Source organism: Ursus arctos, unplaced genomic scaffold (assembly GCF_023065955.2).
Source record: "Ursus arctos isolate Adak ecotype North America unplaced genomic scaffold, UrsArc2.0 scaffold_32, whole genome shotgun sequence".
In the NCBI taxonomy this organism is placed as follows: Eukaryota; Metazoa; Chordata; class Mammalia; order Carnivora; family Ursidae; genus Ursus; species Ursus arctos.
Window position 1 is genome coordinate 586,013 of NW_026623008.1, and position 27,289 is coordinate 613,301.

At 54.0% G+C, this 27,289-nt stretch overlaps 1 protein-coding gene and 1 long non-coding RNA gene across 3 annotated transcripts; both read right to left on the reverse strand.

Annotated features, from left to right (window-relative positions):
* SSU72 (SSU72 homolog, RNA polymerase II CTD phosphatase) lies at positions 1-27,289 on the reverse strand. 2 transcript variants are annotated; one of them, XM_026520073.4, is made up of 5 exons: positions 27,108-27,289; positions 16,671-16,814; positions 2,435-2,574; positions 1,965-2,083; positions 1-520 (listed from the first exon to the last, which is right to left on the reverse strand). In XM_026520073.4, the coding sequence occupies exons 1-5, from the start codon at positions 27,185-27,187 to the stop codon at positions 419-421; spliced, it is 585 nt and encodes a 194-aa protein (XP_026375858.1). In that variant the 5' UTR covers positions 27,188-27,289; the 3' UTR covers positions 1-418. The 2 variants fall into 2 exon arrangements, with proteins under 2 accessions (XP_026375858.1, XP_057161281.1); XM_057305298.1 differs by having other exon boundaries at positions 1-2,083.
* LOC130542302 (uncharacterized) lies at positions 15,039-16,664 on the reverse strand. Its single transcript, XR_008956766.1, has 2 exons — positions 16,173-16,664; positions 15,039-15,301 (listed from the first exon to the last, which is right to left on the reverse strand). It is a non-coding gene; the product is annotated as an uncharacterized LOC130542302 (long non-coding RNA).

A 27,289-nucleotide genomic window follows, 5' to 3' on the forward strand; every position in this document is an offset into this window, starting at 1 on the left:
TGATTGGACAACTGCAGGCTCTTTCTTAGCAAGATAAAGCCCATTGCTTTATTTAGGGTATTTGTACATTCCAGCAAGTTTGGGGGGTGTAGGGGAAGGAACCACAATGAAAGCCACAAATGCACGGGGAAATGTACTATAAACCGTTGTTTGCTCTTTTTGGGTAAGAAAAACCACCTTCATAATCAACATCCCACTGGTAAGTAAAAGTGGGAGAGAAAAAACGTGATTGTTTTGAATCTGGCATGTGTGTGTCTTTGCATTTCCTACACACAGTTTATTGGGTACCACTGCCGTCGGCCGGCAGAATACCTCAAAGTAAAAACCAGTATCAGGAAGGAAAAAGTATTAACAGAAGGGAGCTCAAAAAGATGGCTTCGGGAGGGTGGGTGGCGCGCCGGGCGCCAGGCCAGGTGGGTCAGTAGAAGCAGACCGTGTGCAGGAAGGCTCTGCCGCTCTTCTCCTCGAACTCCTGAAGCAGCTCATCGATCTCATTCTCCATGTCCTCCGTGTGCTGAATCTGGGGAGAGCAGACGGGCGGCCTGAGCCCCGGCCCCACCCCCAGCAGAGCCGTCCTGGGGTCCTGTGCTGGGCAGACTCCTTCCCAACCGCCCCAGGCCCGAGGACAGAGGGCTGGGGGCGGCCCCAGGCCTCCCGCTGCTAGAGCCCCGCAGGGAAGGGAGGCACAGGGCATCTGCAGCTGGACCTGCCCTCGGATGCCCCCAGTACGTGAACTATGGAACCTCGTGGCCCCCCTGCCCCCGCCCCGCGAAGGCGCAGTCGCTCGCTGGAAGTTGCCCAGCGAGGAAGCCGGCCCATGCTCTGCAGCGGTGCAGAACCACACCTGCGGCCTCCACCCACTAGCTGCCACTAGTGTGACCTCTGAGCTGTGAGACCCACAAATGCGTGCAGGTGTGGCCAGATGTCCCCTGGTGGAGAACCACTGCCCTAAAGGAGTAGGTGCGGCCAGTGGCCAACTCAAGGCTGATTCAGGGCCGGGATGGGCTGGACCATGGCTGAGGCTGTTCATTGGCCTAAGTCTTGGCCAGTAAGCACTGCCCCTCTGAAGTGAAGAGCAGCCCCTCTACAACTCGTTTCTCATCAGGGTGACCCAAATGGAAGTCACATGTGCAACTTCTGGGACATGTGTTCCTCTTCAGCCCTTTCTCTTGCCAGAACGTGGGCACAACTGCTGGAGCTTCAGCAGCCATGCTGGGCCGTGAGGCATCTTGTGAACAGAAGATGTGCTGGGTGCAACGAGAGAGCAGGACCTGGGCCCCTCCCAAAGCAAACCAGTCCAGGCCTGCCGGTGTCTGGACTTCTTGGTTAAGCCACTTGATTCCCTCATTTTTCTGTCACTCAGAGCCAGCTGACTTAAATGCAGATCTCACAGGCGGAACATAGGACAGGGCACGTGGGTCTCTCCTTGGGTAGGTCCTCCTAAGAGGAAATGTTTTGCTCTGAACATAGCCACATAGTGGCTGCAAAGCCCCTATGGTTTTCCACACAAGGGAGGATGCCCAGGGCCACCTGGGGAACACCAAGGGTGCAGAAGAGGACACGACAGCATCCACAGAGCTCTGGGGGCCCCCGGGCTCTGCCAGACCTAACTGGGGTTTTGGCAGAAGCTCTGTGGGCCCACGGCCAGACACTGAGAAAGGCACTGTGCTTCCATCAACCGAACAAAAAGCACAGAGGCAAGTTCTTAAGTCAAAGCCTCGCGGTCAATGAGCAAACCTGTGGGCGCCTCTGCACTGACCTGGGTTTCAGCATCTGAAAATTACCCAACGTGAACACGAACTGAATCGCGTGACAGCCCCTTTCCTCATAAAAGCTTTGTGTCAGGGGGAGATGGTCCTGGTCATGTCCCTCCGCAGAGACTGCTCCCAGGGACCTCCGGTCAGGCACACCTGGACCCTTGGGCCAGAGCAGGCGTGGGGCGGGAGCAGGGGCGGGACACTCACACACTGGCACAGCTCACAGATGAGGAATGCCCCCAGGGTGGCCTCTTCGTGGTTGTCCTGGATGTCCACATTGATCACGTGCACCGGCTGGCAGGTCTCCTGCTCTCTGGAATTCAGATCTAACGGGGACAGGATGACACGGTGGTCACAGGTCACAGAACCAGGGCACCTGCCTCCAGCCTGGTTCCTTCGTGCCACCCATGCTCTTCATGTGTCCCAACGACCTTCCCACCCGCACCGCGTGCTCAGTCCACACGGACGGCTTAGCGCGGGGGGGCACGGCCAGCCGAAGGCCGCGATCTCCCACCCCCACCTCCATCCTCAGGTGGGCCGTGCAGGCTGGGGGCCAGGGAGGCGGAGCGGGGGGGCCTCCACCTCACTCTGCACGTCCTGCCCAGGGCGGCCACTGAGGTGGTGACGGGCAGAGCGGCAGCCCAGGCTCGCAGGGCACACTTGGTCTGCAGCCTTACCTTCCACTACCTGGTCATACACTCTCTCTTCACAGGTGAGAATCAGGTCGAACAGGTCTCTGCAGTTCTGGAATCTTTCGGGCCGAGGCTTGATCCTCTTATTTCTGTCCAGCATATGTAAGATGCCATTCTGCGTGTAGCTGAGCGCTGGAGTCAAGGAACAAACCTAGGAGGCCCCCGCACCCCCACCAGCTCAGCACCTCGAGTGTGCACCAGCAGAGCCGCCGGCCCCTCCCCAGCAGCTGCGTCGAAGCGATGGAGGGGGTGAGGCAGTTCGGGGAGTGGGCCGTGCCCGCCCCCTGGGTCCTGCCGAAGACAAGCCGGCGGGGGAGGCGCGTGCCTCAAGCCCCGCAGACTGGCCCTGACCGGCATCTACACACGGTCACCTCAGCCAGCGGCCTTCAGACCAACCCCTTTCCAGAAAGCAGAGCGTGGTGTCTGCGACCTTCGCTCGCCTTCCCTCACCCGCTGCTTTGACTCATCCCGCAGCAACTCGGTGACCACTGGCACGGAGCACGAGCTCTTCGGCAAAGACAAAGCCAGTGCCCCCAAGTCTGGCTCGTTACAGCACCACCGAAAAACGCAGGAACCAGCGAGAAAGGCAACTTCAACAGCAAGAAGGGGGCACCGAGGGGAGAAGCCCCAGGTTAACTGAAAATAGCGAGGGACGAGGGACGGTGCTCCAGAGCCTACAGGGGACACACAGGCCCCGCGGCCGAAGTGTGCGGCCTACCCCCACCCAACCCCAGTGGCCCGGTCTATACTCAGGCCCCAGGGATAGGGTCTACCACCCTCAAGAGACAGGGACAAAGGCCCTAAAGACACGGCCCATGGTCTTTAAAGGTCTTTCCAGAAAGCTGGGGATAAGCATCTCGTTAATTCTATTTAAGAGACACAGACTAGCTGACTGAGGGTTTCTGAGTGATACATTTAATGGCTTTCCCAGATTTTAAGTTATAACAATTTACTTAAGCTCCTATTACTCAAAATACATTCACTGCCTTTCCAGATAGCAAAGAGAACACCTAGAATGTATCCAAGCGGTCTGTGGAAGAGTTCTAAGTTGAAAAAACACTGTTAGCCGGAACATGCTTTTGAGTCTGGCATTTTTCAGCCGAGCCTCCCATTCGCTGTGTGCGTTCCCAGGGCTGGGCCTGCTGTCGGCCCGCCACCCCCCTGCTCCGCCCGCCCAGGGCGGCTGTGCAGCCACACACAGGCCGTGCAGCCCTCGGTCCTTCACGCACTTGGCATCAAAGTCCAGCGTGAAGAAATGGCTTAGGGCAGGCCCCGTGTCGGTGCAGGGAGGTCAGGACGGCCCGTGGACCTGCTGCCCGCACTCCCACCGGCAGGATGAAGACTGCGGAGCTCCGGCATGTCCTCGGAGACAGACCTGCCACCCAGGGGGATGCAGCTCCCATGCAGGCTGTGGCTCCCAGGGGCCGCCCTTGAGGAGGGATGGCCGGCCGCCAGGCGCTCTGCAGCACTGCCCCTAGGGCCTTGCAAAACTGTCCCTCCTTTACTTAAGCCTCTGATTTATATAGAAGAGGAACCAATGAAACGAGGATTCATGTCATGAAGGAAAAAATGCCTAGTTCGGGGGTCAAACCCTAACCCTCATTAGTAGATGAGGGAAGTAGAGGTAGAGGCCCTTTTGGACTATTTTCTGGCCAACCGCTGAGACGCCAGGCCCACGCTGGGCCAGGTGGGAAGGGTACAAGCTAAGAGCCGTTGAAGATGAACCCACAAACCCACCCACCGCTCCAAGTCACAGGGACCCAGAGCCCCCTGGAAACCATGTGAGGACAGGGACAGAATGTGAAGGTCAGCAGAGGGCAGTGAGATGCCCCACCACATAGGCCTGGACCAGCCAGCAGCCTGGCCGCCTGTGTTTAGTGAAGGGCCAGCCAACCCCCGAAGGCAGGACGGTGCCGCCAGGGACAGCACAGCAGCAGCCAGAGTCTCACCGGCAGGCCACAGCCTCCCGAGAAAGGAGTGCCCTTGAGCGGGCTGGGAACCCGGGTTCCTAGAGGGGTGGGGGCAAAGAATGTGGCATAGGGGCGCCCACTCCACCCAGCACCCTGACCGAAAGTACCCTGGGTTCGGTCGGGGGGAGGCTCCTGATGAAGCTTCAACCTCCAAGGGAACCCCGAGATACTTCCAGAAGGCTGAGGAGATGGGGATGAAGCCACAGTGACGCACTCTGGCTCCTGCGGCACAACGTGGACTGAGTGAGGCCCCCCGCCCCCGCCCCGCTGGGCAGCACGGTCTGAGGCCAAGGAGCCACCATGCCCTCCCAGCTCACACTTGTGCTGTCCGCTCCTAGCCCCCGGCCTTCAGAAGGCACGCGTCTTCAATGCTCTCACCTGCGACAGGTGACGGCAGCACGTGAGTCCGTCCGTCCGCCCGACACCTCCCCCCCCAGACAGCTGCGAGGCCAGCACAGATCAGGGGGCACCTGGAGGGTGGGAGGGCCTAGGGAGGGACCTGGTGCTGTGTGTCACACCACAGGAGGCACAAGAAACGACCATCCTGAAGCACTCTGGGGTCTTCACCATCAGACGACGGCTCAGACCCTGCCAGTACAGCGCGCGCTGTAAGAATGTTAGGGAAACGTCAGTGTGTAGGCCCAATGAAACCCAAGGGCAAACATGTCGGATGCGGGATGGGAGAGACCATCCTAAGAGAGAGAGATGGGAAAGGAGCAAAGACACCAAGCAGTCACAATGGATCTGTCTCCTCTGCAAAGCTGAAACGCAAACAGCAGAGGTGGACAGGGGCCTGAGGGTCTGGGAGCACCTCGAAAGGCTGCCCTTCCGGGACTCTGGGCACCTGTCCTTCCGCAGAGCTGCTGTACTCCTGGGAGCTGAGGCACACGGTCTAGCTCTGATTCAGGGCAACTTTCCAGACACCAGGATTAACTTCAACCACGACGTCCTCCTCAGTGCGAGACGCAGAAGCTAGACGTGTTCACCTCTGGAGAGAGGACGAGACACACCGGCTTCAGCAGCGCCGCCTGTGGACACGGACGCTGGGGCCCCGGGGAAAGGCCCTCACCACATCCCATCCGGGGAAAGCACAGCACGCCGTCCCAGGAGGGATGGAGGGAGCCGGGGCTGGCACAGAGCAAGGCCTCTGCCCGTGGAGCCCTCCTGCAGAACCCTGACTCCAAGTAGAGATGTTCCCACGAAGGAAGATGGAGGGAAGGCAGAGATGTAAGCTCCAGGCAAACAAGAAAGATGAGCAGATGGGCCGTTTCCAGAGCAAGGGAACGGTGCCGCCAGAAATCCACGTGACAGAGCAGACGCGCGCTCTGCAAGGCCACGGGTTCACCAGTGGAGCCCCCACGCCCCACATCCTCACTCAGCCGTGACGAGGCAGGGATCTGCTGCGGACACCCACCCCACCCCTGCCCCCTGGGCCTCTGCCAGTCCTGGCGGGACAGAGGCTCTTGCCAAGGACGGGCGAGCACAGCCCTAGCCTCGCTTCCTCACAAATGTCACCAGCCGAACGCAGGACAGACCCGGGTGAGACAGGCTCAGAACACTGAGGACAGAAGCAGGGTCCCTGAGGGGAAGCAACTCCAGTGGGAGAGGGGCGGGGGAGGCGAGGGGGTGGGTGAGGTGGCACCTGGGCATGATGGGGCTTTGGGACCAAGCGGCCTCACGGTTCCCACGGATGGGGGCAGGAGCCCAGGGGCCACCACCCTACGGGCCCTAAGTATTCCCTCTCAGCAACCAGGGGAAACCAGAAGCCTCACCTTGGGGCAGGAGCCCTGGGCCCCCTTATACCCACCGCAGCGTTAACACGCTCCCGGCGGCTGGGTCAGGCCCTGGTTGGAGCAAACGCTGCTCATGCTTCCCTCAGAGGACGCCTATTTCAGAGACACTGGGCGAACAGCCCCGAGGACACACTGGTGGGGTATCAACACCTGCTGTCCCCAAACGCGGCCATGCCTAATTCCACTTCTGGGCCTCGGATGTGAACCCCAAACCCCAAGAGCGGGCCACACCTAGAGAATCTGTTCATCTGTTAGAACCCTGTAATCTAGTCTTACTTCCGATTTTAGGCTTCATCAAATGGCAACATAAGACACAGAGCAAGAATTCTTATGGGGTGACCCACGTCCCCTCTGGGGAAGGAAGACCCTCAAAGGCAGCCCAGCTCAGAGAGGCCCAAGCGCCAGTCACCGGCCCTACAGGCTGGGCCACCGAAGTCGGTCCAGACACAGCCGTGGGGGTGGGCGATGCTGAGGAAGACCGCCGCTGCCCCGCTGAACCCAGGTCCACGGTCCTGAGATGGGACAGCCAGCCGCGCCCCAGGAAAGGACTGGAGCTTCTGAAAGGCCCCCAAAGGCTTGAGGACAGAACACAGCATCACGGTCAGCAGGGCCGTGCTCCCAGGAAGCCCAGGGCAATCTGCCAATCCCAAACCCACCACGAGGGACAACTCCCTGCCCCAGGAAATTAGAAACCCTAGTCTGGAGCCTTCCTTTCTCTCTTCTCTGCTGGCCTCAAGAATCCATTGGGACCCTTTCCTACCCCTGGGGCTTCCCTCTGGAGTGTGCGACACGTGAGAAGGGGGGCAGGCGTCCAGAAAGCCCCCTCCATGCAGCTGGAGCCTCTGAGGCACCTGCCCCCTACAGGCACCTACTGCAAGGGCAGTCCCTCAACAGGGAACTGGGTCTCCCAACCCCATCTCAGAGACAACTTGAGTATTTATCAGGATTCTGTAGCAGCGACTTGCCTTCACTTCAGATCTGTGCCAACGGAGGTGTGAATGGGGAGGGCCTGCGGCCCAGCGAGCTCTAGCACTCAGCGGACCCCCGGCCCACAGAGCGAGGCCAGGACCGTCTGCTCAGGGTCACAACCCCAGGGCCAGACACTGTGTGCCCCCCGACCCGTGTCATCGAGAATCTGTTAGAACAAAACCTCCAGGGTCTCACCGAAGGCCTCTTTAAAAACACAACCCCAAGAACCAACCACTGGAGGAAGCAGGACAGACACATGCCTGCCTCCCCGCGGACCTTTCAGGATCATCTCCTGTTAGTCAAAGGGCCGTGTCCCCAGACAGAACAGTGACGAACACACTGGATCCTGCAGACACACAAGCGACCCCAGGGAATCGCAGTGCTGCACACTCGGCACCTCCCAGAGAACACAGCCCGGGAGCCCGCCAGGAAATGTCAGCAGCACTGTTTCTAGGCACAAGTGTTACTTATGTGAAGAAATAAAGAGCATGAGGAAAACAGCCCTCTGGGACAGCACATTCAGAGTGTGGGGACCAGAGGCCTCCGTGGCCACCAACCTGCAACCCCGCTGTGCGAATGCTCTACGTGGGGACACAGGCCTGGGAGGCGAGGCCCACAGGAAGCAGGGCCAACAGCAGACACTGGAGCAGAGGCGCCCACAACCGTGCACGGAATCACACACTAGTGGCAAAGTCGCTTTTGTGGGGCTAAAATCAGCAGAGAACATGTTGGAAAGACGTTTGCATTTGCAATCACGTTGTGTGCGCGTGCCAGCAGCAGCACCACCAGCCTCGGCTCCCAGGGCGCGCAAGCCCAAGTGGCAGCATCGCTCAGAGAGGCAGCAGACACCTGCCGCTGCGCTCGCCCCACACCTGGGCCGCCGCAGCCCCCAGCCTCAGGGGGGCGGCTCCCACCGTCTGATTGATGGGCATTCGGGGTGGGCGCATAAAGAGGCGGCCCGATCTGCCTAACCTGGCACTCTGCAAGCTGTGCTGCTTGGAAGATGCTTCTGGGCGGTGCCTGGCGCCCCGCAAGGACAGACCGCCCCACACACGGCATGGCAGCTTCTGCTCCCCTCCCCTCCGATGGATCTGAGCGAAGCATCAGTGGACTCTGGAGGGGAGGGTTAGGCCATCCCATTTCTTCAAAGGAAACACCCCCCTCTGAATGGGGTTTAAAAGTACTGGCCAGACAATTCTACGATCCTTCAAGCCTGGGGCCGACAGCTGGAGGTGGGGGCAGTGAGGTCATGGGGGCAGTGAGGTCAAAGTTCAGGACCTTGCCTGAGGCTCCTGCGGCTTCAGCGAGAGGGAGGGTCTCACTCCTGGGTTGTTGTGAACAGATGACAAGGGTCCATCATAATGCACTGTCCAGGAAGACTAAGTTCTAGTACATTGTAGCAGACTTTCAAATAACACAAGTAGACGACCACTTGCCAAATAGGGTAAAATACTGCATTCATTTAAATTTGTGAGAATGTTCACAAAACACTTCTTAAAATAACTTGCCTGGATAAATAAAATTACAGTGGGAAAAATATTTCTAATTTTTGTGTGTGTGTTTAAAGTCGGCTAGATGCCCAACGTGGGGCTCGAAGTCTCGACCCCGAGATCAAGAGTCACGCGCTCCGCTGACTGAGCCGGCCGGGTGCCCCCCTTAGTCTGTTTCAAGACACACACACCTACTCCCACTGTTTAATTTTATAAAAATTTTAACCTCAAAACAAAAAGCTGAGCATGAAGATAAAGAATTTTAGTGAACAGAGGGGCGCCTGGGTGGCACAGCGGTTAGGTGTCTGCCTTCGGCTCAGGGCGTGATCCCGGCGTTATGGGATCGAGCCCCACATCAGGCTCTTCCGCTATGAGCCTGCTTCTTCCTCTCCCACTCCCCCCCTGCTTGTGTTCCCTCTCTCACTGGCTGTCTCTATCTCTGTCGAATAAATAAACAAAATCTTTAAAAAAAAAAAAAAAGAATTTTAGTGAACATGAACTTCTTTTTAAGAAAGTTTTAAAATTATGAAATAGTCTGTAACACCATGTCTTTTCTATACGAATGGTTCAAGACTGGACTAAACCCAAGCCTCCTGTGGAGAGGAAAGCTGAGCCCAGCAGCAGGGGATGGACGCTGGGTCACCTGTGCTGGACGTCACCACGGCGGCGGGCGGCGCTCTGGCACCAGAGGGCGCTCAGTGTGGTCTGCAGCTCCCCAACGCCCGGCATCACTGCAACGGGCACAGGGAAAAATAAAATGACCCCTCTTCCTCACTGAAATTCTAGTGACTCAGTGATTTAAAGAAAAACAGTTCTCTTACCACAAAATATAAGACTCTCACAAAAGAAAAAAAAAAAAAAGTAAGCCAAAAGCAGGAAGAGAACACAATAACTAGACAAAGCCCAGGGTGGTCACTGAGCTGAAACCGTCCCTGCCTGACCCCACCAAGGCCCCCCGACCCCAGCTCAGCTTCAACTGTCCAAACACCACATCTTGCACAACAAACCTGTCTGCCTCAGAAGGGGGATGAGCAGCCCATTCGAGCGGCCAATGGTCACTGTGAACCAACCCACCCGCCCCCAACAGGGCTCCTCAGGGGGACCAGCGCGAGCAGCCAAAGCCTCCTAAGGGAAGAGTGAGCAGGGAGAGCAGCCGTGGCCAAGGCGGAGCAGACAGCTCTGCACCATTAGCAGAAAACCAAGCTGAGCAGAGGCCACTGGAGAGAGAAGGGCGTCACTGAGTGTCTCCCACTAACTGGGATGCACTCAGAACTGCGTGAAACATGGCCTGGCAGGGTCTTTTCCTTCTGAAGACCTCGTAATCTTACTCTTGGGGGTAATGGTGATGCCTGGTGTGCCCTGAGTGGGGCTGGGACAGAGACGGCTGCCGTCCAGGAAGGGGCCCTTCATCCAGAGGCAGAACGTGTGGCTCAGACCTGCTCTGGGGCCAGGGCAGGAACCAGGCCTGCCCCTGAAGGAGCTGGTAACAGTTCTTTCCCACTCTTCATGACCTGTGTCCTCAAGGCACTCTGACGAAGCTCCTTGTCTCAGATCCCACCCCCACGGGGGCCCCTCCTGGCGACACAGCACGGGCAGGATGACGCCCTGATGTGGTGTCTACACTCCGTGCCCCCAAATGCCGTAGTCCATACCAAGGTGGACGCAGCTAGAGCAGCGTCCCCACTCAGCACGCCCTCAGTGGGCGCTCCGCCCCAAGGCTGGTGGGAAAGCTGTGCCTGTTGCTGTAAGGACCGCTGGGACTCAGACCCACCCCTCCCGCTCAGCCTGGCATCTTCCTGGAGCCCTCCTGCTCAACCCACTCCTCAGGCCCTGCATGTCTTCCTGGTCAAGGCCTGGGCAGACTTCCCGGCCCTGGGAAGCGGATGCATTCCCACATGCCCACCACGCCCACCCCCATCAGAGCTCATGGCAGCTCACCTGATTTCCACCACCCGGTGCCGGCTATGTGCCACAGACCACGCCAACTCCGAGTTTAGATTCAGGGGAGAAAAGCCAAAGGAGACCACACATGTGAATCACTAAGCAGCACACCACGTGCTACCACACAGAGAGCAAAAAGGGAAGGCCTGAGTAAAGGAGGACACGTGGGAACCCGGGCCACCCCTAACCTTTACAGATACAGGAGACGCCCCCCCAGCCCATGTTTTCAGGGCAAAGCACTAAAGAGTATGCAAACAAGAGATTTCTTATGGCTGCTCTTAAGCTGTAAGGCTGGAGTGGCGCACGGTGGCCTCACCACAGCCCACAGGGTCCGGTCTCCCTCCACAGGCAGCGCTCACTGTCCCCCTGCCTCCCCGTCCAAAGAGAAAGAAGACAGCTGGAGAGGCGGAGCCCAGTGCTTCAGGGCGCGGGTGGGCTCGGGCGTCCTGGGGCTGCTGCAGGTCTTCAACAGAGGACAAACACAGCCCACCAGCCGTCAGAGGGAGGACCGGTCCACGGCGGGCGGGTGGGAGCTTGACAGAGCCCTTGGCACACTCCGGGAGAGTGAGAAAGGCAAACAGCAAACAGCTTGGAGCCTGGGATCTTCTGCAAGGGCTGTGGGGACAGCTGGAACCCTACACCACACTCTGAAAACCGCTGCATAAAAAGCTTTCGAGCTAAGACTTCTTATATTAAGAAATAAATTCATTTTGGAAATCAAAGAGGTTTCTGCAAAGCACGTAGGTTGCACAAACGAGAACCTGGGAAATTTCAAAGTCAGGTCCGGAACCACTGGCACCCAAGCTAACTGCTGCCCCACCGCGAGGCTCGGGGGGCAGGCGTCCTGACTGGTCTACAGGGTCCTCTCCCTACCACCTGTGAGGTTACTGGCAACGTGAAACCACCGGTGTGATCCACTCCACGCAACCCACGTTCAACACAGCTGGCGTCAGCATCTCACCTACCATGGGCTGGGAAGACCACGTCTGTTCCCGGCCCTGGGCGAGCTCTCGAAGCCGTGGGCAAGGTCAGCGTGGCTGTTACGCCCAGATGCACAGGTGACCCCTGGCAGCTACCCCAGCCAACCGACCGTCTCTGTTCAATGTCCGGCATCTCCCCAGACGAGACACGACGGCGGCTCTTCTGCCTCCTCTGGAGTATCTTAAGGCCATGATTTATATTTTAAGCACAAGTGCTTTCCTAAAACCTGAAAGCTTAAATATCAGCAAAACTAGATCAGAGTTTCTCTAGAAATCAGTGTTTAACTTAGGAACACACTCATTTGTTAAACTGATAAACACTGTTCTCAAAAACTACTTAAAAACGTAGCTGCCAACCAGCGTGAAATGAGGTAAGGTCCGATCCAGCAGAAGCGAAGAGAGCGCCCGAGCGCCTCAAGCATGGTGAACCCGTCGGGGGCAGGTGAGAGAGCACGGGCTTGAGCTGCAGGAACCATTCCCACAACAGGACCAGCAGCCTGGCAGCCACCCCGACCCCACCGAGCACAGCAGGAGAAGGTACACTGAGCTTGAAGCAAGGGCCCAGGGAGACCCCAACAATAGGAAAAGGCTAGTGGCCCTACAGCTGAACAGGGCCTCAGACCCAGGACAGAGGTCAGGTGGTGTGGAGATCTACAATCTTAGAAATCATTTTTATTTTCAGATTTTACCCCAACACAAGAAAAAGTGCACCGGGAAGAACCAGGTATACATACAGCCAACCCCTGAACAACACCGGGGTGAGGGGTGCCCCCTGCAGGCGAAAATCCAAGTATGACTGACTGACTGCCTCTCCAGAAACTTGAGCGCCCACTGTTGACCAGAACCTTGAGGTAACCGCCCCCCCCCCCCCCCCCCCCGCACTAAGACAGCTTCTACACATCACATACTGTATTCTTAGGGCTGTACTGGGCCACAGAGCTGAGCAGCAGTGGCCCCTGCAGGTCACACCCGGGTTGCTCGGGGTCACCAGCACACGTACAGTAGCTCGAGGCCTAAGGACCATGCGGCCAGAGGATGAAAATGAGTATGTGGTTTAAAAAAAGCTAAACCCCAAAGGTGAGTACAAAAGATGGAGAAAAATTAGAAAAATAAGCTGGATACAGGCTCACTCCTAACTGCAAAGTCAGGATCCCGGAAAGTGTTAGTTCTACTCGGTTTCCAATCAGCGTTTAAGAAGCAAACTGGTCTCTCGTATTAAAAATGCCACTATTATTTAAACATACAGTTACTTGCTTTTTAAGACAAGTGATCTTAAGGGATTTTGTCGTTCACAAAGCAATGAATGATCCACTGGAGGGTCTGAAATGGGCTCCCTATCACACCTCATGGAGACACTGTGGCCCTCCCCTCGGAAACCCCCCACGGGGCCCAGCAATCCTGGGCATGAGGTCCCAGCCGGGCCGCTCATGCGTGGAGAAGGAGCTACGTTCTCGTTTCAGCGAGGGTCCTCCAGGCAGGCTGAGGGCTCGGCTGCAGACTGTGCTCCCTCAGTGAGGGGAGCCCAGGGCAGCTCCAGCCTGGTACACGGCCCCGCAGGGAAAAGGAGAAAAACCCCCGACGTCTACCACAGGAGCTGTGCTGAAGCCCACAGGGCGAAGCACCAAGTTTAAGGCTGCTCTGTATTCACAATAACTCCAAGGCAAAAGAAGAAAAAAGGTTAAGAGAAAAAGAATTACATTTAAGAACAGACAGCTTGCTCCTCGCCACAACACGGATGAGCCTCGAAAACATGCTGGGGGAGCCCGCTCCGGAAGACACCACGCGCCGCAGGGCTCTGTGTGTAGGAGACGGGCGCGAGAGGCAAACTCAGAGACAGAAGGCAGACCGGGGCTGCGGGGGGCAGGGGGTTTTCAGGCGGGGTGGGGAACGGAGTGACGGGCATGAACTCTGGGTGTTGTATACCACTGACGAGTCACTGCTCTACCCCTGAAACTAAGGGTACACTACGTCAATTCAGTGAACTTCAACAAAACAGGAGTAAAACAGTGCTCAAATCTGCCGTGGCGACAGCCGCACCGCCTGTAAGACACGCTGGGGCCCACGGACTGCGCTTCATCTGCCACGGGGACCCTCTCCCAACACCGCTCTTCTGTGTGAAACAGAGGGTGCCCCTCGCCGGAGGGAAAGCGGACGTCCCCGGCTGTCCGCAGGGTGAACCTGGATTCCCTGTACTACAGGTAGATAACCCTCACAGGAACTGGTAACCAGCCCAGTCTAGCTTCACGAGTTAGTTTAGGGTTAGTTTAACAAGCTTTCTATCCCAACTCACATCCCTGGCCCCCTCGATCTCCCAGGGACAGGTCCTGCAGGGGACCGGTGCTTGGCCCTCAACCCCTGAGGTCCCCCCCCCTGCTCATAGACAGAAAACCACAGGGAAAGCCACCTACAAATAGCCAAATAGTTTCAGAAATAAGGTGCTTTCATGCTAAAAGGACCACCGGCCAAAACTTACTGAGAGCTTAAGAACGTCAGGGCCCCACACTCAGCCTCAGGAGCGCCATGCATGCACACACGGGGGAGACTGCCCCCCGCCCCACGCCGCTCCGCCTCACCTCCCAGCTTTACTAACCATGTGCCACTTTCCTTCTGTGACATCATGCTCGCCCTTGAAAATTCGCACATTCACGGAGTGTCGTGTTTTATCAGTGGTTTACATCCTAAAACCATCGCTTCCACAGAAGCCCCAGTATTCTAGGTTGCAGACCTGGCTTCTAGCCCTTCTCTGCTTCTTGTACCATACACCAACTCGGAAGCAACCGAATCGCCAGCCCCCCCGTCCCCCCTGCAGCCGTCGCTAGTCAGGTATTCCCCTCCTGTGTCCTCAGGATACCTCCCAAGCCAGGTGTCGGAACCCCAACACACAGCTGACCCTCCTCCGCCCCCTCCTTCCCTCTGTTCCCCTCATACGTGAAGGACCCGTGCCCCTGTCCCCAGAGTCCTGCCGGTGTGCACACTGACCCCCCGGAGCAGATGCCCCATCTTTACTGGTCCAGGGCTGTACTCGGCACCCTTCCTAGAAGACAGAAACCCCACCCAAGTGAAGTCAATAAACCGACAAAGGTGTCTCCCTCCCAGAGCCTCGTGAGGGGCAATCAAAAGGGGAGGTCCGTGAAGGTGACCTCTCAGGAGGCAAATACTGCTGGTGACAGTGGAACAGCACCACACCTTCCCCACAATGCAGCAAAGGCACACGTGTGTGGCCGTCTCCTGGACTGGGTGCTCCGTGGGAGAGCGTGCATCTCCACAAAGTCAGCCCACGGGGGGGATTCTGAGTTCTGAGCGGCTGGGCTCTGCGCCTCCATTCAGAACTGCTAAGACTCACACGTCAACCCTCCTCCTCCAAGTCCCTCTTGTTCCCGTCTTTTTAAAACACGGTTAAGGGCCGCCCACTCCTAGAAACAGAAAGATCACGGTCAACTCCAATGTCAGAAGGCCTCATTTGTAATGATTAAGGGAGTATGAACAAGCACGTTATTATCTGTTTGCGTTCGTTTCTCTCGCTGAGTAGAAGAGTTTAAAAATGAATGGTGCTAGCTGAAGAATCTTCAAAAACAGACGCTGTCTCGAGATAAGCTTAACGACACATGGAGAGTTCATACCAAGTGAGAAAAACCCGGAGTGAGGGTCACAGGTTTCTCCAGGATAAGGGGGCTCGTGGTCAACACTTCTCCGCAAGGCTAAAGAGTGGCTGTCAACACAAAGGAGAACTTCAGGGAGAACAGCCTTTCTGAGATGCTGCCTCTAGGGGAGCCTTCCCTCTCGGCCCAAGCACGTGAGCAGCGCATGGCACTGAGACACAGAGACCAGGGTCTTCTCCCCAGTGCAGGCTCTGCGGCTTCTGAGAAAGGGGGACACCCAGGACTTCCCAGGAGGACCTCGGGTCTGCCGCACCGTGAGTCCTGGACTCCCACCTCCCACACACAGCCCCACACACCCCGAAACGGTACTTCTGCCTCAATGCCCCAACAACTAATGGTAGGTGAGGGAGGAGAGCAAAGGGGACTGATGGAGTAACTATCAGGGTCCAGTTTTACACTTTGCTAGAATGAGCTTTGGGGCCATACTCCCCGCTAAGTAATCTACAGATTTACAGAAAACATTGGTAGTTTATTAAAAATTGCAAGAGCACCAACATGAAGACAGAGTTTTCTCTCTGGTGTTTCTATTTCTTTCACTTGGCGTATGTTTGGACTCTATCCTGAGAACTAGAAACCCTCACTGTAACAAGGAAGACCCAGAAGTTCTAAAGCAGCACGGGTGGTCATGAAGTGTCCTGGGCAAAGGCCAGGCAATGATCTTAACCACTGTGGAGCCTGAGGTCATGTTCATAAACATCTATTTAAAAAATACCTTTCCTGGGGCACCGGGGTGGATGGTCAGTTAAGCATCCGACTCTTGGTCTGAGCTTGGGTCGTGATCTCAGGTTGTGGGACTGAGCCCCACACTGGACTCTACGCCCAGCACGGAGTCTGCTTGGGATTCCCTCGCCTTCTCCCCCTGCCCCTCCCACTTGTGCGTGCACTCTCTCTCTCTAAAAATGATTAATAAAAAAAAAATACCTTTCTTTCACATGAGTCTTAAGTAGAGATCCAGTCTGTTTTGCCTCTTCCTGAAATGAAGTAAAGTTCTCTCAATTACGTGCTTCTAACACGCTTCCTCTGGTAGCAAACGTGGCAGAGATGTGTGAGGCAGCCTGCCTACGTGGGCCTCAGCGCACACGGCGCTCCCGTGTGCGCACACACACACCTACCTGTGGAGGGGAGGGGTGGGCAGCCCTGCAGCCCGCTCTGTGGTTTCCTCACCTACGCTGCCCTGTTTGGTGCTGCATCGGAGCCCGCCCTCGACTCTGTCAACACGGGCTCCGCGTCTGCATCTGCACGCCCCGCACGGCCACCTCCGCGTCACGTGTGCCGTGACTCAGCACACCACGCAGAGGCAGCCGCTAGGAACCTGCGTCACAGGCACCCCTCCACTGGAGGTCAGAGTGATGCACGTCAGGTGACACCTGCCAGAGACAAGCACGTAGGGGGTTCTAAAAGGGCGACCCACTGGGATACAGTTCTTTGTCCTTCCTAAGGAGATCATTGTACATCTGATCATATGTAGTTTTGAAATCATAAACATTTGGCTTGTCCGGTGCTGGTCCTGGGAGCTTCACGTGAGTTCCTGTTCCAAAGGACCGGACACTGAATCCCCGTTTGCTGAAAGACACAGAAGGAGAGAAAAAAAAAATCACAGTTGGATTGAGACACAAAATTCTAAAACCAAGGATTAGGTAATGGAAAACAGACAAAATGAGTAACTGTTGATACTACAGACATGTTTTTAAATTCTTAACTTTAAGCATTTTATTCACAATTTTTAAAAAATCCTATAGCATACTGGAGTGTCTGGGTGACTCAGTTGAGCATCTGACTCTTGGTTTCAGCTCAGGTCATGATCTTGGGGTCCTGGGATCCAGCCCGGCGACGGGCTCTGTGCTCAGCAGGGAGTCTGCTTGAGATTCTCTCTCCCTCTGCCCTCCCCCACTCACATGCACACATGCTCTCCAATCAATCAATCAATCAATCTTTTTAAAAAATCCTGTAGCGTATTACACAACAATGGGATGAACCAATCGAGACAGAAGACAAAGGGTTTGCTAACGCAGTTGCAAGGTGGTGAGTGAGTACCACAGCTGTTTACTGCATCCCTCTAGAACTTCTCCGACCCTCAGAGGCCCCACAGACACGCAGAGTCAGGGAAGATTTCCTTTGGAACATACCTGACCACTGCCCTGACCTCTGTAGAGGGTTCAAGTTCACAGGACCCCTGTGACTCCTACGAAGAACTCCCACAGACCTGACAGCACGTGCCACCACAGAGAATGTCATGCATCCAGTCCCTGTCACCCTGTGAGCCAGGGCTTGCTGGGACCAGAACTGAGCGCCCAGGAGCGTCAGGCTCACGGGGGCATCTCCTCAGCCTCACATCGTCACGTCCGCCACGAGGGTCAAGAACAAACAGCTCCCAAGCTGGAGTCCGAGGGAAGGCAAGAGACCAAATGTGTCTCCTGACAAGCCAGGGGAGTGTGCATGAAGTGCAGTCCGTGAGTGACAGCTTGCACCGTAAGAAATGTCCTCTGAAAACAAACCTCACAGACGTAAGGGCCCATGGTGCTGTGTCACCACGGAGAACCTCTCTCGGGGCGGCCTCAGTCACATGCACAAGTTAGTCTGGCACAGAACCTGCAAGCTTCCAAGCTCACAGTCAGTAAAACTTCTAAGTGTTAAAAGTGTCTGAAAACAAACAAAAAAAAACCCAGCCCTCTCGCCCCAGCTCTCTATCTGTAAACCAAGTAGCTTCCGCATCCGAAGGAACGGCAGGACTCCAGGCAGGACTCGCAGAGAACACGTGTGTTTCCACGGGCGCCTCCCTCCTTCTCACATGCCTGCCTGGCTCTGAAATCCCTAGTGAGAACAGTCTCAAGCTTCTCGAGGTTTTACTGCAATTCATACTTGACTGTGTCTGGAGATATTTTTGGTTTTCACAACGGAGAGGTGCTCCTGGCATCTAGAGGCCAGGGAGGTGGCTAAACCTACAATGAACAGGACAGTCTTCCATCCCAGAATGTCAGCAGTGCTGAGGCAGAGAACACCCTGACGTAGAAAATGAAATGAAGAAACCCCACAGAGAAGCACACTATGACCATGAAAGTCACAGGGAAGGAAACAGCTTAATCTCACTCACTGTAAGAGAAATGTATCCTAGGACGGCCAACGTCTGCTTACAGGTTAGCGCTCTCCCACGGCCTTGTCAGCACCACGCGGTAAGGACGTGGTCCTTCCCGCTCACTGCTGTGTGCCTAGCACCCACAGCAGCAAACAGAAGACATAATACATATCTGGCAAATGAGTAACGATCCTACAAGGGAGGAAAACCTCACTCAGTGCTGCTGGACACGACTTGCAAGCCTCTGGAGAAGGTGTCAACACCGAGCAAGTGAAAACCGCTGTCCCCTCCAACACAGACACTTCCCTCTGGAAGTCCGTCCATGGGATACATGCAGCTACGCCTGCAAACTGCCCCACAGGGCACTCACTGCAGCCCCGACAGTAACCACAGACGACAAGAACCAACCTGTGCGTCCCTCCACCCAGCAGGGTCCTGCGGCCAATGTGGAAAAGGTGCGGGGTGCCCCGTACAAAACTCTCCTGCAGTTATTCACAGGAAAAGCAGGGTGCGGACACGCCCAGCTCTCGCGGCACAGGGGCCTAGGAGGGGCTGTGATCTGGAGGGAGAGAGGCCTCCACACTGGGCAGCTGCACAAAGTATGAAGTCAGCACATACTGAAACAGTAATTTTAAAAGAGCACTGTTGTCAAGGTTCGTTTAAACACCTCGCCTGAGCCCTCTGAGGCTGGTAAGAGCTGAGCCCCGTGCCCACATCCCTAGAAGTCCGAAAACGTCACTCGTGACGCAGAAGACAGCACACAGCCGACTTCTGATTAGCAAACCAAGGTCCGCTATTCCTGAGCTGTTAAACCTCAAGACATCAACATTTCCGACACTTGACCACAACGCGCCCTGTGCCGTGAGCAGAGGGTGACGGGGCCCAGCCACAGGGCACGGCCGTGCAGCACACCGCAACTCGCACGACCTGAGAAGGTACACACAGATCACCTTCACTCCAAATCCGAACCTATTTCCTCACCAGATGATGTACGCTAAAATAACTACTTCACCAAAGCACCAACAAGCCCGTGACGAAGGTCATCTCAACAGCCGGAGGAGGGAAACAAGCTGTTGTCCAGCCACCTGCTACCTGCAAGAGGTCAGTGGGGCACTTGGTTCTGCGCAGGTCCCATCCTCCTAAGACAGTCCCAGAGGAGAAGGTCGTGGCCATGAGAGCCACAGAGAACACAGTGGTGAGCCAAAACCTGTCACCAATCTGTAAAAACTGCCCAAAACAAGTAGCTTGCTTTTTAAGCTCCAAGCCATTCCCCCGAAGCGCCCTGAAGCCACCTCCCACTGGCTGGTACCCTGTCCTGCTCCAGCAGCTTATCGGCTGTTGAAATGTGAAAACTGTACATCACTGAGCGGAAAAAGAGAATTACTCCTGAGACTAACCCTGGGTTCTGCAGCATAACCCTCCTTGAATCCTTGAAGCCTGCCAACCCTCAAGTCTCCTCTGAGTTTCCTGTGTGACTCATGGAAAAGCAGGGTGCCCAGAAGCAGCGCGAGTATCCCGGATGCTGGTAAGCCAACTCCACTGACCACTTCACCTGTGTCCAGGGACAGGTTTACTTCGAGGGTGCTGGGCTGTTCACGCAACCAATACCCGTATGTCAAGGGCACCGCCTCTCTAGCTGGCAGGGGAGAGGGATGTGCGCTATGAAAACACATGAGCCCACAGAAATAAGACCCCCAAGGACAGGACTAAAGCTTCAAAAATTAAAAACCACCACCACTTCCACTGGTGGCAGGTTTACCATTCCATTTTGATTCAATGTTTCCTGGAGCTTACTATGTGCTGGGGATACAACGGTGATCGAAACAGACCCAACTGTCTCTCCTTTGACAGCCGGGGGCGGGGGCATGACAAAGTAGGTAAGACATCAGGTAGGTAAGACAGCGAGAGGACAGTGATGAAGAGAGCCACAGGGCAGGAGCAGAGGGGGATCATGGGGGAATGGGAAACAGAAGACAGGACACCTCAGAGAGTTTCACAGCACACACCTCATGATGCAGAGACCCTGGACAAGGCTCCACGGGTGTTTCAGGCTGGGCTAGGGCAGACAGGCCACCTGAAAGCTACCCACAGAGTTCCCGGGAGGCTCCAGATGGAGAGTCCCTGGTGCAGGGACTCACATCCCCCATCCTGCTGGGGCGGCCCGAGCCTGAACCGCCTGGACGATGCCACCTGGCAGGCCCACGTATCTCCTCTACACACCTTCTGTCACGGCAGGGTTTGAGGCTTGCATTAGGTGTCCAAAGAGAAGACTCTCCACTTTAGTCTGTCCATATCCGCGAAAGTAGATCATCCCAAAGATAACCTAGCCCAACATTCCACCTGGCTGATCCTTAACAAGGCTTTCGAGGGGCTGACTGCCGGATCTCCAAAGGGACAGGTAGGACTCTGAATGAAAGAAGCTCCCCCACCCCCATTAGAAATGGTCTCGGGGCCTGTCCTCACCGCCCTCCCCAACTCTCCGCAACGACAGTCAAGTGTATTTAAAAATAAAATGAAGTGCAGTTTGTTCTTCCCTCGACAGAATGTTCCCAAGCGGCAAAAAGGCTAATTAGCAACAGAAGCGCTGTGTCTTCGGAGCTGATGCAACTGACAGAGCAGCCCATCCTGGGCTGTGACAACACCACAGTGTGACAACCACCTTACATAAAGATGATATAAAAACAGGCCTGACAACCAAGAGGCTTTGTCCCAAGGGCCAACTGTTTTGTACATTTAACTAAGCTTCCAGACAAGTGTTTATCAAACGTCTTCACAAGTACCAAAAAACCTACCATAAAGAACCTAACACAGAAAACGTCAAAATTTGAGGGGCGCCTGGGTGGCTCAGTCGTTAAGCGTCTGCCTTCGGCTCAGGGCATGATCCCAGCGTTCTGGGATCGAGCCCCACATCAGGCTTCTTTGCTAGGAGCCTGCTTCTTCCTCTCCTACTCCCCCTGCCTGTGTTCCCTCTCTCTCTGGCTGCCTCTGTCAAATAAATAAATAAAATCTTTAAAAAAAAAGAAAAAAGAAAACGTCAAATTTTGGGAAAGAGGATTGTTTCCATTGTTATCCCAATGGCTAACAGTAAAATGACGGTGTTCAAATGAACACCAAGAAGCATCACATAAGCAAACACCCACATTCACAGCATGGGTTATGTTACGTTTTCTGTTTTCCATTCTGATTATTCATCCAATTTCAAGCATTTCTTTGGCCAAGACTGAAATCCTAGACCCACTGCCAACCTTCGGAAAGCACACCCTGACTCTAAGTAGGGCACGATGCACTCCCAATCCCAGGTCACCTTCCCTATAGGCACATCACTCACTGCTAATCGGCCCAATGTCTAGCTATGTGATGACCTCATATTTACAGAACACAGATCGCCGGCTCACAAGCCACCAAACTTGAAGGCCTGCCTGCAACGTCACTGTGGCACAGCCAGAAGACTGCCAGATGAACTCTCCGAAATGTGAGCGCTCCAGTAAAACTTATGTCATCACCTGCTAAATGTGGGCTGTAAACACATTCAGTAAGTATTTTCTAGGGTTTACACCTTCTTTTTTTTTTTTTTTTTAAGGACTTTACTTATTTATTTGACAGAAAGAGAGACAGCCAGCGAGAGAGGGAACACAAGCAGGGGGAGTGGGAGAGGAAGAAGCAGGCCCCCAGCAGAGGAGCCTGATGTGGGGCTCGATCCCACGACTCTGGGATCACGCCCTGAGCCAAAGGCAGACGCTTAACGACTGTGCCACCCAGGCGCCCCTCCACCTTATTCTTATCCTCCCACAAGATCAACAACAAAACTGAGCAGCTAGGCTTGAGATCATTGTGCCAAGCTTGTGACAAGTGTGCCTTTATGTTTAGCACCCCCCACCAGCACCCCTGCTTAGATGTCCCTCCCTCCACAGCTGCTCTTCCTCAACCTCGGCTTGTCGGCCACCCTCCTCTGCTGGTTGCTGCTAGGTCAGCCTGTCCGGTGTCCTCCCTCCACCCAGCGCCAGCAGAGCAGGTCCTCAAGATGCGGTACTTCAGATGGTCCAGAGACAAATACCACCAATGTGCCACTTTCTGGCTCCAACACTAATTGGCCCCAAGCAAGGATGTGTTACTAACAGGTGTGAAACTGCTGAACTATCTTCCCTGCTCTGGGCTCCACCTGTTCTCACCTGTAAAAGACTGGAGATGCAGGAAAGAAATGTTGGAGCTGTTGGAACGGTTACCCTGCTTGGTCTACCAGCTTTGAATCCATGTTTGCACAAGAGCTGACCTTCCTCCGACCACCCTCCTCACTTTAGTTCTGCCTCCTGAAGATAAAAAACAACGCAGTCCCTTAAAACCTACGAAGGCAAATGTGTTCCTCTGCAGGCACCTCTCCTGCATTCTCTGCCATTCTTAGAGTCATGATTTCTAACCCTTTCACCTTCCTAAACAGTTCCCAGTTTACTTTCTTCAAGGGTACCCAGAACCAAAACATCAAAAGATGCAGGCAGAGGGGCGCCTGGGTGGCACAGCGGTTGAGCGTCTGCCTTCGGCTCAGGGCGTGATCCCGGCGTTATGGGATCGAGCCCCACATCAGGCTCCTCTGCTGGGAGCCTGCCTTCTTCCTCTCCCACTCCCCCTGCTTGTGTTCCCTCTCTCGCTGGCTGTCTCTATCTCTGTCGAATAAATAAATAAAATCTTTAAAAAAAAAAAAAAAAAAGATGCAGGCAGAGGCTGCAGGGCATAAGCAGACTATATCCCTCCCTGGTAAAGGACAAGAGACTTCTGGAAATGGGTCCAAGACCAGTAAGTTTAGCACCATGACTGGGCGTGCTCCTACACAAACGCGGGCAGCCCAAGGCTTGGTCCCATCTGGCGGAGGACATCCAATTTCGCCCCAATCCCAGTGTGGGAGCCCTACATGCTCTGGTCATGATTTGACAGCTCTACCCCAAATTGGAGAACCGTGGGACCTTAGCTGATTCTGTTGCCCTCCCCTCACCCTGGACCCTTCTTCAGTCATCTGGAGTCTCAGTTCTGTTACTCATCATAACCGGAGCCCCCAATGTCCAATTCCTTACTGTCACTCAGGAGCAAGGGCTTCCTGTTCTCGGTATTGTCTCCTCACCCGTGTTAAATGTGGACAGCCTAAGGATTGCAAGGATGAAATCATATGGCATTTAGAAAGCACCTGGCAGGGGGCGCCTGGGTAGCGCAGCGGTTAAGCATCTGCGTTCGGCTCAGGGCGTGATCCCAGCGTTCTGGGTTCGAGCCCCACATCAGGCTCCTCCGCTAGGAGCCTGCTTCTTCCTCTCCCACTCCCCCTGCTGTGTTCCCTCTCTCGCTGGCTGTCTCTCTCTGTCAAATAAATAAATAAATTCTTAAAAAAAAAAAAAAAAAGAAAAAGAAAGCACCTGGCAGAGAGCAGCTCAAGAGACTGACTCTCAATCTGGTTTCCTCATTTCAGCCTCTTTGCTCATGTTCCCCAAATCATACTGCCTTAAGACTGAAAACAGACTTGAGAACTCAGTTCAGCAATATGTATAAGTCTGTCTTAAAATTTGTTTTGAATGGCTACGATCAGAGAACTTCCAAAAATCAACATGCCCCTTAACATCTAGATCATTCTGAACAAAAAAATAAATTAATTGGCTCCAAAGGGAAATCTCAATCTACAGTGTACAAAGAACAGAAGCCTCTGTGGAAATACTCCTAAAAACGTAAAGAGCTCCCGGGGCTGGTATTTGAAACAATTTAGTCTCAAAAGATCAAAAATGATCACCCCAGAGAACATTATGGCTAAAAATGCCAACATTGATTACCATTTGTTTTTGACTTGTCAGAAAATAGTTAAAGCTGATTTTCAATAGGGTGAATATAAAATAAAATGGGATTTCACTAATAAAATTACCCTGTGCGGGTCCAATTAACTGCATTCCTTTTAATATTTATTTCAGAAGTTTCCCTGTGCTTCACAAACATCTGTAAGGTCCTGACGTTCATAAGGTCTCAGGTGGTAACAAAACCACCATATCAAGTTCTTAAAGATGCTTTTAAACACTGAAAATAATCCACATAGAGATGAAGCCATAAATAATTGTCAAAAGTGAAAATGACATGAGAAATTTTTCCATCTCAATAGCTATTTCAAAAATAAAGGAGAGTGAGATTCTCTTTTGCCCTAGCAGTACGGAAAAAATGAAAATAATGCCCAGAGGGGCACCTGGGTGGCTCAGTCTGGTCTGCCTTCGGCTCATGTCATGATCTCGGGGTCCTGGGATAGGGCCCCACATCCGGCTCCCTGCTCAGCGGGGAGTCTGCTTCTCCCTCTCACTCTCCGTCTGTGCTTGCTCCCTGTATCTCTAAAATAAAAAAATAAAATCTTTAAAAAAAAAAAAAAAGAAAGAAAGAAAAGAAAAGAAAAGCCAAGCCCAGATTGAGAAAACAGGAATTCTATAAACAGCTACTTTTCTGGAAGGCAGTCTGGCAAAATATATGAAAATGTAAAATATGCCTATCTTTTGACTCAGCAATTCTACCCCTAGGAATTCATCCAAGGAAACAATCAGAAAACTGTGTAAAGATATTTATATGGCACAAGGATGTTGACATTTTAAGAGTGAAAGATAAAAAAAGGCCAAAATGTCTACTAATCTGGGGTTGGCTACAAAATTAATTGCTGCACAGAATTCCCCTGAATTACTGTGTCATTTTGTAACCACTGCCATTACTCAATATGAATAAATGTATTCAAATTCATTACATCAAAATAAAAACCGAAGTCTAGCATTACGTCAAGAGGAATTACAACACTGTACTCTCGCTGCAGTGTGCGCACAGGACACCCAGAAGGTGCCACAAGGACCCCGTGAGGGACTGTCGGCGCCTCCGTCTTCAATGTACTCTGTTTACAGAGAGATTTTTTTATAAGCAAACGCTATTTTCTAACAAAGGAAAACACCCCCCAAATACAGGCATGTCAGCCTTTATTCATGTCTCAATTAACGTCACATTCACTATGTCAATAATACAGGTTACCCTAAACTTAAGCTTCTTTTGCCTTCATTCTGAGTCTTTCTGAAGTAAATCTGAAACACAGTAAAATGGGTACAAGCACACCTAAGCATTTCGACTTGGTGACTGTTTGAAGGGGTTCTTCTGCACCCTCATTTCCACAGGAGACCCAAGGCTGTGTCAGCTACCACCGATTTGAACTACACAAGGACATGTCATCTCGTAGTGATCTCTCAGGGCAAGTTTTGGAACTGGTGTCATTACAAAGCTACTACAGATAACTAAAAAAACATTTCCCTTTTGCTAGATTTCATCTCGACCTTGTTATGAAGATAATAAGAGCTTAAACCAAAGATCACCAGCCAGAACCAGCAGAATGAGGCGGTCTCCAGATCACCTGCTCTAACGGAGGACATGAAACTTCATTTTTCTTGAGTAGCTTTCCAGGAGTGTTAACTTACATTCTTTTCCTTAAATTCACCGAACTTGAAATGACTGTAAACTTAATACTAGCACATTTCTAGTTTGAAAACAAGTTTGCAATTTTAAATGTTTTCGTTTAAAAACAACCTTCACATTGAATTGTTAGGGTCAAAGCATCCCATTCTAACAAAAAATGACATTGAGTGAATACTGTGGGCAGTGTGGGATAGGTTAGGAAAAATTAAGCTCCAATTAGCAGATCCTGGAACCCTGACACTTCCACCTTCGTTAAAAAAAGGAGAGAAGGTGAAGGAAATTCTAAGTTTTCCAAGTTACTGAGGAGACTTAAAGTTGGGCTGTGGTAACTAAGAAGAGCCGGCACTGCTGTCCTTTATGCCGCGTGGAAACTTCAGGAAAAGAGGTAGTTTCCAGTCTGCTTTCCTATCAAAGTTGACGTGTTACCAACTTTAACTGCAATGCAAGGTGTCAATTTCACATTTTGTGAAGTGACTTTGAACGAAAAAACTTACCCAGCGGAAATGAACTTTTATTAAACACCTACAACGCCAGGGTCACGAAAGAGAAGTCAGTACTGACATATAAACTAAAAGCGCAAAACGAATTCACGTGTACTCCAGAAATTAGCGGCTGCAGGCTTTGGGGAGGGAGGGCATTTTTTTTTTTTTTTTTTTTTTTTTGCTCGAGACTCAACGTAGATAGGACCAAATACACAAATTCACGAAGTTAACAAAATAGGCCGTTTCCGTGTTTGGGGTTTTTGTTTTTGTTAAGACTTCCTTTATCCTGAGGTTCTTTTGCGCAAATGTTCCAGCAGACCTGATAAACCACCACACAGCCTGGAGACAGTCGTTGGACACGACCACCTAGCAGACCCTAAGCGGGTCTTGGCACTTACCGCCCCACGAACGGAACTCCTACAGAAGGTCCGCTATTCTCAGATGCACAGATATGCCTGCCAAGTGGATGCAAAAGCACCAACCCCTCGGGTTTACCGGGAACTTTGGCCTTTGCGCGACCGGGAACCTCAATTTTCCCGCAACGCTGAGAAACATGTTGAGGGGGGGGCCGCGGACGACTGAGCCCTGTGGACTCCTCGCTTCGCTCGGCCCCGGAACCAACGAGCCCGGCGCGGCCCATCCGGCGTCCTTCGGCGACCGCCTCGAACCGCATGCCCGGCCGCCGGCGTCGGGCCTAAGGGAGCGGGGACCGGGGCGGCCGCCCAGGACGAGCCGGGACCGGAACCACCGCCGTCGCCGCCCAGCAGCGGCCGGGCAGGACGCGGGGCCGGAGAGACGGCCGGCGTCCGACTGGGCGCGCTAGGCCAGGGCGGAGGCCCCAACTACCTGAGGATGTTGTGCGCCTCCATGCTCCGGTTCTGGTTGCTCGAGCACACCACCGCCACCCGCAGCGGCGACGACGGCATAGCGGCGGCCGCACCGACTGCGACGCAACCGCTCCGGGACTCCCACCCCGCGGCGGCGCTTCCGCGCGAGCAATATGGCGGCCGCGGCGCCCGGAAGTCATG